Source organism: Dunckerocampus dactyliophorus, chromosome 12 (assembly GCF_027744805.1).
Source record: "Dunckerocampus dactyliophorus isolate RoL2022-P2 chromosome 12, RoL_Ddac_1.1, whole genome shotgun sequence".
Taxonomy (NCBI): domain Eukaryota; kingdom Metazoa; phylum Chordata; class Actinopteri; order Syngnathiformes; family Syngnathidae; genus Dunckerocampus; species Dunckerocampus dactyliophorus.
The window spans coordinates 4,501,531-4,522,601 of NC_072830.1; the positions used below are offsets into that span (position 1 = coordinate 4,501,531).

The window sequence follows — 21,071 nt, forward strand, 5'->3', positions numbered from 1 at the left end:
AAAAAGGAAAACCAAACCCATGAGTCTAACCTGTCATGCGGAACATGACAATAACACCTCTACTCTACAGTCACGCTCATTTTATTCTTTGTTTACATTGCCCAGGCTAAGGGATCACTGCAGGGACATAACAGACGACCGCCGTTAGCATAGCAAGCTACTGAGCTAACTGGGCCTGCACTGCTTAGTTGCTTGAATGAATGGTTTAAAAATTCCCGCAGTTGCCAGGTAAATTAACTGTCCTCCACACAACCAAGAGCAAGGTGCTGGTTTGACAAATTATTCGCTACACAGACGTTTTATTAATAGCATCTGCTGAAGCGCTCAGCTCCTCAAACAGTCATCAGTTAAAATCTGTGCGGTCTATTCCTCCCCGCACGTTTGCTCTTGTTTGCAATAATTACATCCAGCAACCCACGCAAGTGTGATGAACACCTCCCGATTTAGTCGTGTTTGTTTGCATCCGAGAACGATGGCAAACAGGCGTATCATCAACACCAAAGCCACTTGTGGCGCCGAGTGGACAGGCAGCGCCGGGGAAAACATGGAATCTCCATCAGAATCGGTATTGCCACACAACATCTGGCAAGATTAAAGCTACAGTACATTTGAGCGCAAGACACTAAGTTTACATGGCTAAACAAAGTCTTTGGCTCTGTCTGCTCTGTCTAACATGTGACTGCTGAAAAATAGATCGACCGGATGTAGAGGGTTTCTGCTAGGATTTTCTGAAGCGGTGGTGGTGGGCTCCTTGGGACTGCCGCTGCTGTGTTGTGCCGCTGCAATTTATTTTTTTTTATTATGACAAATAACAATTTTTTTCTGACTTAATTTATTTATTAACTTATTTATTTAACATTTTTCAACAACCAGCAGAACATGAACTGAGAACATTGCAAAACTGTTAATTCACCGGCAAAGTTGCTGAGAGCACTTTAGTGTGAGTTTAAAATGTTGAGTCTATGATAGCACAGGTGTATCCAACTTGCAGCATTTTTAAATCTACTTTGACAAAAAGCAAAGGAGAGGTGAGCTGTTACCGAGGCGTAAACGAGGCAAGCGAGCCGGCCTGCATGCTAGGCTAAAAGCTAGAGCGACTAGGCCACCGCTACCAAGCTTGCTGCTAGCCAACGTCCGCTCTCTTGAAAACAAGATGGACGAACTACGAGCAAGGATTACAGCTCAACGTGAGATCAGGGAATGCTGTGTCCTCACCTTCACAGAAACCTGGCTGACGGAGGATATACCGGACTCGGCGATCCAGTTGGAATCATTTGCTGCTTACCGGGGAGATCGGACTTTAGCGTCTGGTAAACACAGAGGTGGCGGCGTCTGTGTTTACGTAAACAAACGGTGGTGCACAGACGTACAGACGATGGAAAAGCACTGCTCGCAGGACATTGAGCTGCTGATGGTGAAATGCAGACCTTTTTATTTACCTCGTGAGTTTAGCGCTGTGTATTTAACTGCTGTTTACATCCCACCACGAGCTAACACTGCTAATGCACTAGGCCTCCTGCATGACATCATCGATAAACACGAGACCAAACACCCAGACGCTGTATTCATTATATCTGGCGATTTCAACCACTGTAACCTCAGGACTGTCCTCCCCAAATATTACCAGTATGTGAGCTTTCCCACAAGGGAAAATAACATCCTGGACCAAGTCTACTGCAACATGAAAGGTGCTTTGAAGGCTGTTCCAAGACCCCACTTTGGAAAGGCTGACCACATCTCTATATTCCTTTATCCAACGTACAGACAACTTCTCAAAAAAGCTCCCCCTGTAAGTACAGCAGTTAAAGTATGGAATGAAGAAACTGATCAAGTACTTCAGGACTGCTTTGGCTGCACAAACTGGGATGTGTTTAAAACTGCAGCGGGGAGGGAAGATTGTACTGTTGATTTGGATGAATATGCTTCTGCTGTTACTGGCTACATTAGCACATGTATAGAGACTGTTACCACCACCAAGTATTACAGAAAATACCCTAACCAAAAACAGTGGATGAACTGTGATGTAAGGGCTAAGCTACGTGCTCGTTCGACTGCATTTGTCATGGGCACCGCTGATGACTACAAAAAGGCCAGATATGACCTGAGGAGGTCCATACGGGAGGCCAAGAGGCAGTACAGACAGAAGCTGGAGGGCTACTATTCCACCTCAGACCCTCGGCGCATGTGGGCGGGGCTCCAGCACATCACAGACTATCGACAGCAGAGTAGCGTAGCCACGTCCAGCCAAACCACACTTCCAGATGAGCTGAACGAGTTCTATGCCCGCTTTGACACCCAAACTTCTGATGAGCAGAGAGGGTGGCTGAACCTGGGGAGCACACAGGACGCACCTCTCATGGTGACATCAGCTGATGTGCGCAGGGTTCTAAACAAAACAAACCCACGAAAAGCAGCAGGCCCAGACAACATCTCAGGACGTGCACTTCGGGTTTGCTCATCAGAGCTAGCTGATGTGCTTGCTGACATATTTAACCTGTCGCTTGCACAAGCATCTGTACCGACCTGCTTTAAGTCCACCACCATAGTGCCCGTACCCAAGAAGAGCAACGTGACCTGCTTGAATGACTATCGCCCTATAGCACTCACTCCTATTGTTATGAAGTGCTTTGAAAGAATAGTCATGACCCACATCAAAAAGAGCATCCCGGCGGCAACTGTGGACCCTCTACAGTTTGCATATCGCCAGAACCGGTCCACGGATGATGCAGTCAACACTGCCATCCACACAGCCCTTTCTCACCTACAGGGCCAGGACACATACGTCAGAATGCTATTTATAGACTATAGCTCCGCTTTTAATACAGTCAGCCCCCACAAACTCACAAATAAGCTCCTCACACTTGGCCTGTCTCCCTCCCTCTGTAACTGGGTGTTTAACTTTCTCACAGGCAGACCCCAGTCAGTCAGAGTCCACAACCGCACATCCAGCTCAAGAATTGTGAGCACTGGGACCCCACAGGGGTGTGTGCTGAGTCCACTCCTCTACACGCTCTTCACCTACGATTGCGTGGCCTCCCAGAACAACACCAGCATCATTAAATTTGCGGATGACACTACAGTCATCGGACTGATCACTGGTGGTGTTGAAACATCATACAGAAGAGAGGTGGCGGACCTCATAGCTTGGTGTCGTGATAACAATCTCCTTCTCAATACAGATAAGACTAAAGAGATGATCATCGACCCAAGAACAAGGGAAAAGGAGCCACATAGACCCCTGTTTATTGGTGAGACTGAGGTGGAGAGGGTGAAAACCTTCAAGTTCCTTGGCACACACATCAGCGAGGACCTCACCTGGTCTCACAACACCCAACAAATTCTGAAGAAGTCCCAAAGGAGACTGTACTTCCTGAGAAGACTGAGGAAATTTGGCATGTCCACCACAATCCTGAGTTGCTTCTACAGATGCACCATCGAAAGTGTCCTTACCGCCTCCATCACTGTTTGGTACGGTAACTGTACAACACGTGATAGGAAGGCACTCCAGCGGGTGATCAAGACCTCACAGAACATTGTTGGGGCAGCCCTCCCCTCACTGCAAGACATTTATACATCTAGAGTCCTACGCAGAACACACAACCTCATCAAGGACAGCACACATCCACAACACTCATTATTCACACTCCTGCCATCAGGCAGACGCTACAGGAGTTTGAAGTCCAGGACCACAAGGCTGGCAAACAGCTTTTACCCACAGGCCATCAGGCTTCTCAATGAAGCACTCAGACACGCCACACGCAACACACACTCATAGCACTTATTTATTTATTTATTTATTTGTATTATTTACTTGCATTAATGTCTCTTCTGTTGTTGTTGCTTAATTTCTTGGTATTTATGTATATGTGTTTATGTTTCTTATGTTCTTATTCTTTCTTGTGTTTTTCTTTCTTTTCCTTGGGAGAATGAACAGAATAAGATTTTCATTGCATGGTATAACTGCTGTTTTACCATGCACATGACAATAAAACTCTCTTGAATCTTGAATCTCTTGTGTGACTGCCAACATTTAATTGTTTATTTACAAAGTACATCTCCACTCTGTAACACAGGCATCATGTTTGAATAGAACACTTATAAAACTACCAAGAGGTGAAGCAAATATTCTTTGGTGAACTACTCAACATCAGCTGGTGAGCTACTGCTAGCATGAGCTACCTGTTGGAGTGTGATAGCATCACTGTCTAAAGCTGGACAAACTACGTGCTTGTTCAACAACTCAGACACACATCAAGTGTTTTGAAGACGAGAGATAAGTATTATAATGATAACGAGAGCAAGACTGTAAAGTGACACTTTAAATGTAAGTTAGCATGGATGTGATAGCCACTTGTAGCTCGCCTGTGATCTAGCTAGCTACCGCCAGAGAGGCAGTGCAAATGGGTAAAAGACGCCAGAAAGTGGAATGAGACTGAAATGTGAGCGATCACACACACTGGCGTAGATAGGCTTCACATGTGACAAGCTGTCGTCAATTGACTACACATTTTACAGACTTATTTTCTTATTTGCACGATAATAAGGAACTCAGTGAATGTCAACCAAGACGCCGGTGCCGCGACATGAGCAAGCGCCGACACGGCCGAGAGGCGATTCTGGTGCATGTTTTTAAAAATAAAGGGCAGTGAAACATTTTATGATATTTTAAATTGTTTTCAATATGTGCATAAATAATAAGCTATATATGTATCTATATAGCATATGCAGCATATTCATTCATACAATATATAACTTAACATTGTTTTCAAGTTAATTTTTAAGGTGTTGTGGCTATTATTTTATAGTGGCGGGCCGCCACGATCAATTACATGTAGCAGAAACCTATGTTCTGCACATGTGTAGAACCGATTGTGTTTCCCGTACGTATTGCGTAGTGACAGAGGCAACCGATGAGCTTGCTGAGCAGTCCAAAGCGAAACAAACCTCAGTTTGGACATTTTCCGCTTGGTCCTTGTGCTTGATCAAGTCGCTGATGCAGTGACAGCCGGGATGGCGGATCACACACGAGCAAAACATCGGGTGGGCCAACCGATGAGCTCGTGGGCGGTCTAAAGCACAGTTCGAGTGTCCATTTTCCGCATGGTCCTAGTGCTTGACCGACTTCCTTTTTTATATGTGTAACATTGTTTTTAAACTGTAAAAAGTACAGGGGACCAAAACTTCCTTTTGGAAAAGTGCAGGGGACATGTCTCCTGGGTGTCCCTCTCCCCCGATTACATCCATGGTTTGGTGTTACTATTCAAGAAATGCAGCAGTTTTGTGTAGAAATGTAAATCTCATTGTTCATATCAGAAAAGGCATTCTGGAATGTGTTCATTTTCACAGAAAAAAAGCAGAAAAACTAAGTTAGGAAGTGCTTACAGTCATGTGAAAAAATGACATCCCATGTTGAAAGTCTTCTACTCCTATACACAAGGGTGAAAATGTGTCAAAACATGCACCCGTACTGTGTTACCTGTGCTATGATTTTTAGGACAAATACACCACATGGTGGCACTCTAACAATGTTGAAAAGCGCATTTAGAAGGTTGCAAACAGGCTTTCTATGCTGTAACTCTGAAAATGAAATTACATTTATAAACAAGGTATCGCACTTTGCCGAAATGTTCTTATCATGTGTCTGAAACCGATGAACCGCCATAAACGAGGGATTTCTGCATCTGTATTACATGCACGCTTGCGTGTCTTACAAAGCCTTTTTGACCACAACCCACAGGGGGCGCTACTAATGTAATTTACATGAACAGCGGCATGCCTCACTCACGGTGCAACCAAAATGTGGAGCACACAATGGAACTGCACCACACAGGCTATGCGGGTATTTAAATAAATGCTTATACTGTACACAAGTACAGTCAAACCTGTCTTATCGGCCACCTTTATAGAACGGGCACCTGCCTATAGCAGCCACTGAAAAATCCCCCGCAGCAAATTTACATGTTATAGACCCTGTGTATAGAAGTCACCTGTCCAACGCGGCCAGCGGCTACCCATTTTGTCTCCCTTAGTCAATATCTGACCGCAGCCAAATTACCGACTCAAGTAGAAGCTTCATGCACGAAAAAGTTTTGTTTTTCAATCAATGAAGCCGTCGTGTGTAGACTTTAATTACTGAGTCCTAGCTCAGTCACAATCATTCACAAGATCCACACAAACTGTCAGTTGTTCCACATAAAAAAGCCGTCTTCTTTTGAGCTTGCTATTTCCTGGTCAAACATGTAACTTTAAGAGCATTTGCACCAAAACATTACCGCAAAGTAGGCTGGGAACAGGACGTGCTCCCAGCGACGCTACAATAAAAAAAAAACATACACTAGCATGCATGCGGCAGCGGGAGCAAAACTGAGTTCGGTTGTACTTAACTGAAGTATTTTAGAATGTACTCACGTTATTTTTGATCAATCCTCATCCACAAATCCATCAAAGTCCTCATCTTCTGTATTCGACACAAACAAAGCCGTCTTCTTTTCCGTTCGCTACTAGTCTGTTAACTTGTCAGTGTTATTCAGCTCCGAAGCAAAGAAGGAAACTTCTCCTGTTGCTTCTGCCAACTTTATTTATTGAACGCGGCCACCAGACAGCAGCTCAGAACACACACACATCTCTCAGCATCGTCTCTCCTTCCTGCTTGCCCACAAGGCAAAGGTTAAACAAGCCCCACTACATAGCTGTCCAGCCAATGCCTGTAAGAAATGACATCTTTTATTTCCTGGTGTGCACTGGTCAATACCGTAATGCCGCTTGTTGTGGGGAAGAAGAGACTCACGTCGCCGATGCACTTTAATGGCTTTATTAACAGCGGAGAACACTGCAGGACTTTACATCCACGCCAACATAAACACACTTCCCAACTCTCTCCAAACTCACAGCAAGCACTGAGCCTAGCTCTCCTGCTCGGGACGCCCACCGTCACTTCCCGTCACTTCCTGATGAACTAAAGCTGTAATGACACTCTGCCGTATAAAAAGTAAAATATTAAAAACAAGTGTAAGACATTACTAGCACAGCTTTGTTCTGTGGGTCGTGGATAATAACAAGCCTAGTAGTGCTGTACAACTTTTATCCGCAGTCCCACAGTGCCCTCTACTGGTCAACATTATTATTTTTTCCCCTTTTTTTTTTTCTTTTTTTTCCTCTACTGGTCAACATTCAAACTGGACGCCAACCTGTCTATAGAGGCCACCTGTCTATAGCGGCCACTTTTGCAGACTCCCTCTAGTGGCCGCTATGGACAAGTTTGACTGTATACACTAAGTCCCCAACTTACGAACACAATTGGTTCCAGACGACCTTTCTTAAGTCGAATTGTTCTTAAGTTGAAAAAAATTAATATTACCAATGATATAGGCACTACATGTAGGTGTATATATACATACAGTATGCGTAAGTATGTAAATATGACTTTGGATGCAGTAGTAATATTAAACGAGGATAATTAATGAAAAAAACAATAATAAAAATGATATAATAATACGTAATGATAAATGTTATTTACCTTTGAAGAGGAGTGGTCGAGCATACGTCGTTGTGGAGGAGTTGGAGGAGGAGATATTGAAAAAAAGGACAAATCGGCGTCGTTAGACTCTTCTAAAAGAGGTAGTGTTCTGTGGGTGGTGTAGAACTAAGCAGGCCTATTAACTCTTCATAACCTTTAATCACACGCTCTGTCCGGGTTGTATCATAAAACTCTTAGCCTTCCTCTCTTCTCTTCCTCATCTTCCTGTATCTGTTGGTCCCATTAGCAGTGTCACAGTGCCCTCTGCTGGTCAAGCATGTAGCAGTATAAATATGGGTTTGCCGGTAAAGCATGTAGCAGTATAAATATGGACATATAAGGCAAAACACATGAAAATATAAACCAGTCGGCTAGTGTTCGTATCTCCGAATGTTCGCACGTCAGATGTTCGTTAGTAGGGGACTTAGTGTACATGCAAAACAATACAATTTTATACTACTTTATAAGCCGCAAGGCATGCTGGAAGTTACCCGGCATACCTTGCGGGTTGTGTTGTTTTTGGTTGCACTGTGAGTGAGGAAGGCATTTGGTTTGGTGACCTCCTGTTTTCACGGGCATCCAATTGCTTGCCATCCTGGTCCTGGAGCGTAGACACAGGTGTGAGTGCTTGCAGGTGGCTGTAGTTGCAGAGGTATGACCCATGTAGTCATGTTGTTGGTGCTTGCTCAACCCTGGCTGGGTGGCTTTGAGGAAGGAGTATGATGATGCGAGAGCTGAACGGTCCGTGCATCCTCTGCATGTATCGTGGGTGACTCACATGCTGGATGTCTGACACGCTACTTCAGGTACAAGCAGTGGCGAAAAGGGCAGCTGTGACGTATCACCTCCAACATCTCATCTTCATGTCGGCGCAGTCAGCACATGCCCTGTGTTCACACATTCCGCTTTCGCTTCCCATCCCGCTGCCTCCCGCCTGCCTCTAATGTCTCTCATTTACGAGTCTGGCCTTCCTTTTGGAGATCCCGGCTCCTCCATCCTTGAAATTGAAGACTGGAGTGAACTTATCACCTCTCATTAGCATCATCCGCCGTCTCGCCGGCTCCCCTGCGAACGGCGCTAACCTTTTCACTTAGTGGCATTCGCATGAATTAGGAGTTGTAATATTTCAGCACACTGATCCCTGACAGCCAATCTGATCCCCCAAAGACGGAAGCTGTCTGCCTTGTGTCCTAACCCGACCGCCAGACATAATTTAATTAGCATACATTGGCATCAGACGGGAAGATAAGACGACTTTTCGAGGGAGTTGCAAAGCTGACTGATATATTATTATTATTATTAGAACTTGTTGAGCTTCAATGCCTCACTGTGATAATTTACTTATGTGCAATGTTGACAGTAATACCGCTAAAAATTAATAACCCTGTTGTTTTACAGTTACGGCAAAACTCGTGAATTACTATTTCAAACATTACGATGCCATTGCATTGTGTATTCTGCACTGACATCTATACTGTTCACTACAGCTGTAATCCCTCTTTTTTCACGGTTAAGCGGTTCCAGAACCGACCGTGATAAGTGAATTCAAAGTAGGATTCTTTACTTGTCAATAGAATATTTTGGCAATTAAAGCATAGAAAACCTGTTTACGACCATCTACTGTAAATATGTTTTTTTTAAACTTTAGAGCCCTTTCGACATAAATAACACCCCTATAGTCACCTTTACACTCCTATTATCCAGTATAGTAGTCATAACAAGAAAAAAATAAGGCATTCAACATAGAAAACCACCTGTTTATGACCTTCTAAATTATGTTTTTTTTAACATTATTAGAGCCCTCTTGACATAAAATAACACCGCTATAGTCACCTTTACACTCCTTTTACCTGATATAGTAGACATCATAAGAGAAAGTAACACATATTACACAGAGAAAACCTGTTTACGACCTTCTAAATACGTTTTTTTTAACATTATTAGGACCCTTTGGACATGAAATAACACCCCTATAGTCACCTTTACTCTTCTATTACTCAATATGGTAGACATAATAAGAGAAAATAAGACATGTTAGACATACAAAACCTGTTTACGACCTTGTAAATATGGTAATGGAATGGTTTAATTTTATTTGAACATGCATACAAGTTGCAATGGAATACATCACATGATACAATTCACAGTTCCACATGTCCAAAAGGAGTAGGAAGAAGCAAAGCTTATTTAATCCTCCCCCAAATCCATTTCACATATGTTGCTGTACATTTATTCACTTCCTGTTGCTAGGGTCTGTTGTAGTTCTGCTTCATTTGGTGTTGTCACCTTTTGACCTCTGTTGTGCCTCCTTTTAGATTCCTTCACTCCCTGAGTGGGCGGCGCCACGAGGCGCACCTGTAGCCACTCTGCCATGAAGGGCTCTTAAGCCACCTGCTGCAGGAGGAGGACGTGGGGTTGTTCCTACTGGTCTGCATGCTGCCTGGGAAGCGCCAGTTAGTTTGTTGCTGTTCTCGTGACCTGAAGGCTGCTGTGGGTTTTTAGCGTTGTCCTCGTGTGCAAGTGTTTTCAGTTTAGTTTTTCCCCTTGATGATATTTCTCCTCTCTTGTAGGACAGGAAGTGACGTCGGGGGTTCAGAGGTGCGTTTTAGCTTGTTGTGGGGTTATGGCCGCAACAGTAGCCCGTGTTGTTGTTATGATTGTTCTTTTGTTATTATTATGGTGCCTGTTGTGAGATAACTTAAAGTTGCAATAAAAGCTTGTTGTTCTGGCGATCAAGTCTGGCGCTTGTCTCTCCGAACAATTACTGACACCTAGGTACCAGTGTAAAATACTACATTCACAATTTGAATGCGTCGTATGAATGCCTTATATTTGTGTTTTACTTCATTTAGCCATTTTTATGCTTGAAAACACATAGTTTGCTTAAATATGCATATTTTTTTGACTAATAATTGGTGGTATTCAACCATGAAACAGCAAGATTTATTAGTAATACTGAGTGAAGCCGTGGAATTCGAACTGGGATGTGGCAAAGGACGACTGACTGAACTACAGCTAGTCAAGGAGAGTTGTGGCTGCTCACGCTCGGGAAAACACTGCCCCCTAGCATCATGGTAGAGAATTACACACGCCACAACAAAGCTAAATCTCTTCTTTAAAAAAAGTAATGCAATAATTACTTTGAATGAGTAATTCCGTTACTGAACCAATTTCTTTTTGGTGTAAAGTAACTGGTAGTTACAAGTAATTGCTTAAGGTAATGTACCCGACACTGCTTATGTGGAGTTGGATTGTTACCGCTCCGTTTGTCATGCTTTGCTTTGCAAGAGGAACTATTTCATATGCACCTCCAGCTGTCAAATTGTCTTTTGCAAAGATATTTTCAAAAGCAATCACTCTTCAATTCATATGTAAATTTCTCATTTGTCTGTGAATCAGAAACTTTCTCACAACAGGGGTAAGCACGACTTGCACTTCAAAAAAAAAACAAACATAAAAGAAAAAGTACTCAGCCTATCACACCTGTAGTATAAAACTAGCTACACTAACTTTAATAACACAATGGTTACAAATACACAAATACTATCTTTACGGATCCTACCTGCTAATAAGCATTTTTTTCTTTTTTGTTTTTCCCAGATGACTTATTTTTAGTACTGTTATTTGTACTTTGATTTTGTATTTCAAAATGATCTTAATCGAGACGTTTTTTAATGTTATTGTTGCATTCGAAAGAAATCATTTAAAAAATGAAACAATAGTTTGGTTTGGTTTGGTTTGGTTTAGTTTATTTGAACATGAAGGTTACAATGGAATACATCTCATGAATCATTCTTTGACAGTTCCACATGTCCAATAGGAGTAGGAAGAAGCAAAGCTTATTTAATCCTACCCCCCGCCACTTGAAAAACAAACAAAACAAATCTTCAATTTGATGATCAACGTAACTTAAAGCAAAAACATGAAAAAATGTCGTTTTTTTGCTATAAACTAAAAAAGTCTTAATTCATCTTCAATTGTATTATCAGCATGAGTTCAGACATAATAAATAGAAATTGTGATTTTAAATTTCCTGTAAGACAAAAAAACTTGCATTTGATGAGCAACAAAACTTAAAGCAAAAAAACATAAGCTAAAATTTGCTATGAACTAATAAAAAGGGTTATTTAATCTCAAATTTTTATCATCAACCTAAGTTTTAAAAAATGTGACTTGAAATTTCCTATAAGATAAAAAAAAAATCTGACATTTGATGATCAACGTAGTATAAAGCAACAAACTAAATAAATGTTCCCTATAAGTCGAAAAAAAATATTCCATTTAATGATCCACATAACGTAAAAAACAACCAATAAAGTACAAATTGTGATTTTAAATTTTTAGATTATGGAAAAAAAGAAAAACTGAAAAGATTATTGAAGGAGGAAAATTTGGAAAGTAAAAAAAAGAACAGCAAAAATGGGGAAAACAAGACCAAAAAGCAAAGTAGATACCAATAGACAAAACAAAGAAAAATAAAATAGAATAAGAATAAATAAATAAGGAATAGATCCCTTAAAATTTGTAGTGCAATAATACATAATAAGGTAATAAATGCAGTCCTGTGTGTGTTTGCATCGATCCCCTTCTGTTGTCTTGAAAAGCCGCATGGCGTGGCATGGGGGAGGAATGATCGGCTCTGTCTTTCAGTGGAGCAGGACAGTGATAGTAATCTGCCACTGACACTGCCCTTCTGTTGGGAGATGATGCTGTGCATTGGATGATGCTGTTTGTCCATGATGGAAAGGAGCCTCTTCGGTGTCCTTTGCTCTGCCGCAGATGTCAGGCTGTCCAGCTCAGTGCCACTGAAAGAGCCTGCCTTCCTCACCAGTTTGGCCAGGCGTGTGGCGTCCTTCTTCTTGAGGCTGCTCCCCCAGCACACTACTGCATACAGGAGGCCACGAGCCACCAGAGTCTGGTAGAAGATCTATAACAGCTTCTTGCATACGGTGAAGGACGCCAGCCCTCTGAGAAAGTACAGACGGCTCTGCCCTTTCCTGCACAGAGCATCCATGTTGGCGGTCCAGTCCAGTTTACCATCCAGATGCACTCACAAAGCTGAGATGCACTTTTTTTCTTTCTTGAAATATATATAATGTTTTAGCAAAATATCAAAGTGGCAAAGTTGCATCTTTTCATTTTTCACTATGTGGCCCTCACTGGTAACGTTTGGACACCCCTGATCTAAACCCTACTGAGAATCTGTGGGGCGTTGTCAAACATCCAACATCCACCAGCTCCAGCAGTGATGGAGCCGTGGAAGAAGGTTCCAGAGGCAACCTGTGATGTCGTAGTCAACGCCGTGCCCAAGAGGGTTCAAACAATGTTGGAAAATAATGCTATCCACACTAAATATTCACACTATCAGCAAGTACATCATTCAAGACAAAGAAATCCTTGGATTATTCCATGTGATATTTGTGAATAACCGTCTTATAGCCGCTGCTCTTTTCACACGTGTAAGCTTTAGTATTCAGCGACTGGCTCGCTTAATCCGCTATCGCTTAACATCCATCACTTTTGCCTGGGAGGTGTTTTGTGAAGCTTGAACACACCAGGAAGCAAATCTCAGGCTGGATGCACTGAAGTGCTTTGATGAATAATTACAGGTATTGAACCAGTAATTGCGTTTTTTCATTACGCGTGCCACGCGCGCGCGCCATGCTTGCGTGCCCACATCAATTAAGGTTAAATGAGACGCGAGTTTGCCTCGACTTCTTTTAAAGTCGTGCAGTGACATTTCCATGGCGACGCCTATCTGATTTTGTGTCTTTCCCAAACAAAACAGGACTGTTGTTGTGTCAGGACGTGAAGTTTGCAAGCACAGATGAGGGGGAAGCGGCTTGGAATGTTTTCAGCTGAGGCTTCAGACGCGATGGAACTTCCTCAGAATGAATACATTATTGTAGCTGCGGCGTCTTGGGGGAATGGAAACACATTTTTCTCAGGGTGAAATGTGGGTGAACACGCAAGGAGGAGGGGAGAGGGTTTGATTCAAATGTTGTCATGCCAGCACGTCTGCTTTGAAGAGCCTTTTAGGAGGCATTATGCGACATCACTTGGATTGGATTTGGATTCTGGCACGCCCTTTAAATTGGTGAAAATCTCATTCAGGCCACACAAAAAAACAACTGAAATCCTCAAGCAGACAAATTATATGCAAATACAGCAGGACTTTCACTGTGGAACACCTCTGAGATCATATCATTAGGAATTTGAGTAACATTTCTTGGGAAAAACACACTTCTGAAATGTCCTCGATTATGCAAAATTGATTTTTTTAAAAAATGTTGTCCCTACGAAGGAAAAGCTGCCCCGTGTACACGAGCACTATCTCACAGAGGACAGCTTTGTTTAAAAGACACAAAAAGGCTTTGCTACACATCTTAAATTAAAGACAACTACAGCCAAACTTCAGTTTTCGTGCGGCCCAATTTTCAGATGATGAACTGGTTTTCATACAATATTGCACATAACTGACTCCTCAGTTTGCTCTGTACTGTATAACATTAGTATAACTTTACTGTACTATCAATACTGTTAGGAGGGGAATGTTTTCCCCTCTCTGTTATAGATAATATCCAGAATAGAGTGGCAAAATAGTCCATTCCTAACCGTATCGATCTGCAAAATCCAGACAAAGCACCAAACACACACTGCTGACTGATCGATACGGTTAGGAAGGGAATATTTTCTCACTCTGTTGTAGATAAGGATATACAGTACATATACAGGATAGAGTCATCTTAAGTGGAAAAATATTCCCTTCCTAACCGTATTGATCTGCAAAATCCAGACAAAGCACCCTACACATTGCTGACTGATCGATACTATTAGGAAGGGAACATTTTCCCACTCTGTTCTGGATATTCTTAGAGAGTATATTCTCAGAGTGGGAATATTTTAGATATTAAAGATCACATATTAAAGGTATTGCATTGTTATGATATACTATTCTTATTATACTGTATTTCCATAACATTAGTGGTTCATTTGGTCTCAAAAAATGTTGACAATAATATTGCTTAACATTTCAAAACGCACCTGTATTGTTTTGTGACTCAAATAACAAAGTCATATTTTTTCATTGTACTTTTCTTAAAATTAATGTTAAAATATTTTCTCATGGACAAAATCTCGTCTTGTGAGCTAGGTGTCTCGTGATGCCCCCACTGAGGGCCAGTAAAAACAAGCTGTAGGCCACAAATGGCCACTGGGCTGCACTTTGGACAGTATGGTTAATTATATATTATGTAGTATTTTAGAGGTCCCATTGTAAAGGTAAATACTGTACGCATAAAATGCCAAGACCAAGCTTCCCGCAATGATCTAAAGTTGATTTCAAAGTATTTCAGTAAGAGCCCCGTGGAGTCGATAACCATTTAATATATTTCATTAAGTCCGAGCTGTGTTTTTATTGTGAAATTTGATTCGATTGCAATTTAAGGCGTGCTTGTTTGAAAGCCACTGAATAACAAGTTTACTTCTGGCATGTGTGTTTCTTTCATGCCCTTGTTCAGGTTTGTTCTTTCGCAGCGCACAACAGACTATTGACATAACCTTCACGGCTGGACGTTACCCGCATCTCATCTATTCCACACAGATGGTAACTTCCAATGACGCTCACTTTGTGACCTGCGCTGGTCAAACGTTCATTTAGTGACAAGGACGACACGTTTAAGAGATGCACCGATTCTTCATTCCATTTAATCAACTCCATTGCAAGGTTATTGTGTTTTTTTTTGTTTTTGTTCCCTCCAGTCCATTAAGTTGGCTCTGCCTCTGATGCGAGGTATTCTGAGGTAAAGCCTATCAAATCAGGACGCACAAACATCCACAGTGCAGGGGAAGAATGCAGAAAGAAATGTCCTCATTTGCAGAAAAGTGGAGAGCTGTGAGCATGCCATTGCGACCTTTAGCATGCTATAAGCATTACTTGTTTAAAGATTAGATAATAATTACAGGGTAAGATATGTACAAGGAAACTACCCAAAAGCAAAAGCACACCAACTCCGTAAAACAAATGCAACGGGAAAATGCTACAAATTCAAAATGCTGAGATCAAGATCAAACACAAGCGCAAAAGAAAAATGCTGCAAATGCCAAAAACACACACACACACACATCCCAAAAACACCTGCATGAGAGAAATGCTGCGAGTTCATGGAACAGGAAGGAAGTACCTAGGGCGACAAGCACTGATCCTATGACACCAAAACCTTATTAGCCTGACTAATTTTGTTCCATAAATTTGCAGCATTTCTCTCATGCAGGCGTTTTGGGTATGTTATTTGTTTTTGATCTTGAGGCATTCATGTGATTGCAGCATTTTCAATTGTCCATTTTTAGCTTTGGATTTTTTCTGTCTGGAGCATTACATAATTATTAATAATTCATCACTGATTCATTTTATTACTCGTACTACTTCGAATAATAATGATTAATGCATGTAAAATATCATCACAGTCGTCTACCTCTGACCTCAACTGGCCAGGCGTCACAGTTGCACTCGGCTGTATTCGATTAGGATCGGCTCGGCTCGGCCCACGCAGTAAACACAGCCGCCAGCTAAAATGGGGCGGACTTTGCACAAAAGTCACGTCCGATAAGAAGCGTTCCACTCTGGACACTCCTGCTCTTTGTTCACCGCGGCGCGAGTCCTTAAAAGGAACGAGCGGCGCTCGGTGCTCGATTGCTTTTGGCTCGAGAAGGGAAACCATGGCGGACCAGGAGTATAATGTTACCATTCCTCAGTTCAACACTCTCCTTCAAATGGACCCATACCTCAAACCCTACGAGAAGGACTTCCACAGGAGGTAAATGCTTCCCAGATGGTGGCTTTGAACAAAATTCATCGCCGAATGTTGTGCACGGAGGTGAACTTTGCTCTGACGTGCGTTTCGTGATAGCAAACTGCACAACCACTTGACAAAAAACAAAGTTAGCAGCACTCAAAAACTGTGTTTCCGTGTGACGTTTTGTTGGACAATGTTGCTCCTCTGTGTGCACCTGCTGAAACGATGACGGTGTGGGTTTGTCCTTGTGTTACTAAACAGGAGAGGACGACATTGAATTACACAGCTCGCCAACGTGCTGTTTGACAGTTGGAGACAACGCGCGTTTGTCAGGCGACGCGGTGACGTCAGCGTCACGTCAATAGACGTGCATACATGGCACGTGAAATTCGACATCAGGGTTATTCATCCAAAGCAGGGGTGTCAAACTCGTGCCATGGAGGGCCGAGACACTGCAGGTTTTCTTTCCAGCCAGTCACTAAAGCAGGTGATTTTAATCATCAACACCTTCAGTTTGAGGGAAGGAGCTCATCAATTAAATCACTTGCTGAAGAAACTGGTGGGAGAGAAAACCTGCAGCGTCGAGTTTGACACATGTGATCTAAAGAGTCCCTAACTTGTGTAATGTTAGTGCAATGACCTGCCATACATTCACATTTTTACACTACTGAAAGATTGTCAAATGACGGGAGCATGCTACTGTTTTTAAAGGTGGTATCCCTCGCTGGCTCCAAATTACGCTTTTTCTCCCAAAAATGATAAAAACACCGAGCTAGCTTACCGATAGATTGTACAAAAAAAATGTCGATATTCTTCACAATTATAGGTTAAACTGAATGAGATTTGTTGTTTGGCCCGAAAAGGACTCTTGAACTGAACCTGTTGGTCTGCAAATGTCGACGCGATTGCAAATGTTGGTATTGATCAAATACCAAGTAAACAGAGGATAGTCAGTATTGCCGATCCTGATACTGATACTTGTGACTTTGAGTATACAGTAAACAGAAAACAGAAAGAATCACAGGTCAAAGATTTTAGGCAAAAATTATAATAACATATATTAATTAATTAATTATATAATTTATTATATTAATTAATATATAATGATTAATTTATATTTACATATAAATAATAAAAAATACTTTATCAACAAACATATTTGTGAATAAAAATATATCACAATATTAAATATACGACTGATGAAAGACAACTTAACCACTCAACAAAATACAATTATTTCCTTTACTCCATAACATTTTTTTGAGGAAAACAACCTGGCCACCTGGCGTGGCCTGATAAGGTGCACTGTATTCGGGCACACACTCCGAGCAGCCGGTGTGGTGCCACGGAGGTCTATGGCAAAGCTTTTGCACTTTTCTAATGCCGCGGTGCTGGCGTTTCAGGTGGCTGATGAGCTTTTTTTGTGTGCTCACTGGGGTTTGAGAAAAAAGGAGCGCTTGATTTGCTCACCTGGACCGTATGGGGAATCTCGCCTCATTGGAGCGTTTTTTAAAAAAATTATCAGTTATTTTTAATGTTATTGGTATGATGTCATAAATCCCTGATATTGGCCCGATACTTATGTAGCTTTAATCACATTTCCTGCTGTTAGAATAATGCTGGATGTGATATCAGATGCAGGTTGATGATGTTAGATCACCCACAGACCAAAATAACGGTGTCTATTTAAAGCAAATGATTGTACAATGCAGTCAACGTGTTGTTTCCAGTGCTGCAGGATGACCTTTTAACTGTGAGGTACTGGCAGTGTTGCCTGACGTTCTCTCGCTGTTCTCCCGTTGTTATGCAATGTGATCATGTGACCGCAAGAGAAGGAGACACTTGAAGTTCGAACCTGACGACTGGCTGCAGTAAAACGGAAGGACACGCTCGATGACGCAATGGTCGTGTTAATGACACTGTGGCTATTTTGTAGTACTGTAGTTTAATTGCTAGCTTAGGTGAAAAAAAAGACCTGAATAGAGGAACATTCAGTGCCATAATTAGTCGGTGTTGGACACATCCTGCTCATATAAGCAAATTTATTGGTGGAAAAGTTGCATTTATTCCTTGTAGTGAGTGCGTCAGCTGCAATTAGGTTTTGTATTTTTAAATTGTTTGAAAATGGAATGTATTGTGCTTTCAGCCTATATTGTGTGAGCATAGTGGTTTAGCAGGAAGTGTCTTACGCCGTGTGGTTCTATGCAAGAAGGTACTTAGAGAAGAAGGCAGCAGACTGTCGCCATAGTAAGTGTAGAAACCTTTTCCACTGAAGGCCACGTACTGAAAAATCAAAGGACGCATCTCAGCTTTGTGTTGTCGGTGACAAAGCGTGTTATTTTAGAAATGGCATCCGGCATAAAAACTAAGCCAAGTCAAAAAGAAGCGATTGACTCGCTGTGGCTTATATTTGACGACTGAACGGTCGCACACAAAAGGGTGAAAGTTTGTCTCAACATGCACCCCTACTGTGTTGCATGTGCTATTATTTTTCTGACAAATACACCACATGGTGGCGCGGTTATTACACTCCAAAATTTGACCCCATAATAAGTCTGATTGACTCAGTGAGCTCTACAAGACACCCAATGTAACTTTGGAGTGTTTGGATGAATCACCATGAAATTTGGTACGCACTTTTAGGGGACTGACAAGCCCATGCGTGTAAAACTTTTATCAAGATTGGTTGAAAAACATGGCCGCCATCAAGCAAAATGTCTTTGTCAGGACATAGGGGGGTGTAATTGTCCATAAAGTCATTTATAATTGGTCTGATGATTATAAAAGTTTGAGGATATCCGTATGCTTGCATGTCTTCCAAAACATTTTGACCACAACCCATAAGGGGCACCACAAATGTCATTTGCAGTCATGTAAAAACCTTTTGTCACCTAATGTTTTTAAGCATTTGTTGGTTGCTGAGGTGCAAAGACTGCATTTTAGGGCATGTACATGTAACCCCCCTGTCTCCACTGCCCGCACCAGGGCTCGACACAGAACGTTCGCAATGGAAGGCGAGAGCACTGACCACACGGCCAAAAGCCCGGACTGTCGACCGCGTGCTCAGCGCAGCTCTTAAGGCAGAGGCAGTGAGGTTTACCAACGTACACTTGCGCAGCCTCACAGGCTGGCATCCGTTACACTCACCCCCTCAAACCTCACTCCCATCCGGGTCACGGCACCAATGTAACCCACCCTGTTTCACACTGCCCGCACCGGGGCACGAACACAGGACCTTTGTAATGGGAGGCGAGAGCGCTGACCACACAGCCAAAAGCCCGGACTGCGCAGCTCTTAAGGCCGAGGGAGTGAGGTTTACCAATGTACACTTGCGCAGCCTCACAGGCTGGCATCCGTTACACACAATTGTTCCTTCCTGCTGGGTGTTAATTAAAAAATGAGTAATTACTGAGATGTCTGCGTCAGAATAACAAAACAACGCCGTCACGTCTGCTCAGTCTCTGGAACAAGACCTCAAATTAAAGGCCACATGCTTTTCATTACTCTGTCATCTGTAAAAATGGCAGGTAAGCGACCGCCCGCTCGGCGTTTGCAGCATGTGTGCCAGGCTCCAGCCTTGCATTGAGATAAGAAGTGTCAGTTCCATCACAGACCCAGCTTGGGATTGCAAGGCTTCACCGAGCTCGAGACGTGCCTCAAACACGTTCCCCCGCTGATGAAACTCAAATAATTGTATCCCACTGGGGTATGTTGAATTGATAGCCGTTTGCCCGCCGCTGCAGTGATTTCTGTGTGCTGAACGCGGGTCACTATTTTACTTGGAGCGAGTTCACATTTATAACAATTAGGGATGCTCCGATCAGGGCCGTAACTTATCATCCATGAGTGGCCAGGGGTGCTGTATAATGGGTAATTATAAGTAATTATGAGGGATGCTCCGATTGATCGGCCACCGATCAGTATCGGACGATTTCTGTGAAAAAGCATGTGATCGGCATAGTGCCCTTTTTTTTTTTTTTTTTTTTTTTTAAAGCCGATCACCAGTGGCTCCTACTATTACAACATGCAGTGATCCCCTAGTGTCGTGGGTAGGCGTGCCAAAGCAAAATAAACATACAGTCAAACTGTCTATAGCGGCCACTAGAGGGAGTCTGCAAAAGTGGCTGCTATAGACAGGTGGCCTCTATAGACAGGTTGGCGTCCAGTTTGAATGTTGACCAGTAGAGGGGAAAAAAAAAGGGGGGAAAAAAATAATAATAATAATGTTGACCAGTAGAGGGCACTGCGGACTGCGGATAAAAGTTGTACAGCACTACTAGGCTTGTTATTATCATGGTTCATGGTTTTAATCCTGAACATGCATGAGTCAAACATTAGCACATCACATAGTACAATTCACAATTTTGCCTGTCCAAAAAGGAGTAGGAAGAAGCAAAGCTTATTTAATCCTACCTCTCATCAGTTTCAATACATTTATTCACCTCTTGTTCTTCCAAGTGTACTTTGTAGGTCTACATGACAATGTAGTGCAATCATAGCCAAGGTTTTTACTCGCTAAAAGGAAGCTAGAGGCTTAATAATAACTGATAGAATATATCCACCACCCACAGAACAAAGCTGTGCTAGTAATGTCTTACACTTGTTTTTTATATTTTACTTTTTATACGGCAGTGTCATTACAGCTTTAGTTCATCGGGAAGTGACGGGAAGTGACGGTAGGCGTCCCGAGCAGGAGAGCTAGGTCAAAAGAAGACGGCTTTTTTATGTGGAACAACTGACAGTTTGTGTGGATCTTGTGA

At 42.3% G+C, this 21,071-nt stretch overlaps 1 protein-coding gene and 1 long non-coding RNA gene across 2 annotated transcripts in view; both read left to right on the top strand.

The window, feature by feature from the left end:
• The first annotated feature begins 872 nt into the window (after positions 1–872).
• LOC129191311 (uncharacterized) lies at positions 873–10,224 on the top strand. The gene is made up of 3 exons (XR_008573188.1): positions 873–1,028; positions 9,832–10,006; positions 10,087–10,224. It is a non-coding gene; the product is annotated as an uncharacterized LOC129191311 (long non-coding RNA).
• A 5,892-nt stretch (positions 10,225–16,116) lies between these two features.
• gbe1b (glucan (1,4-alpha-), branching enzyme 1b) overlaps positions 16,117–21,071 on the top strand; it is a 117,292-nt gene continuing 112,337 nt past the window's right edge. Inside the window, exon 1 of the mRNA XM_054794897.1 lies at positions 16,117–16,332. Coding sequence (XP_054650872.1) covers positions 16,235–16,332 — 98 coding nt within the window. The 5' untranslated portion in view covers positions 16,117–16,234. The remainder of the gene's footprint in view (positions 16,333–21,071) is intronic.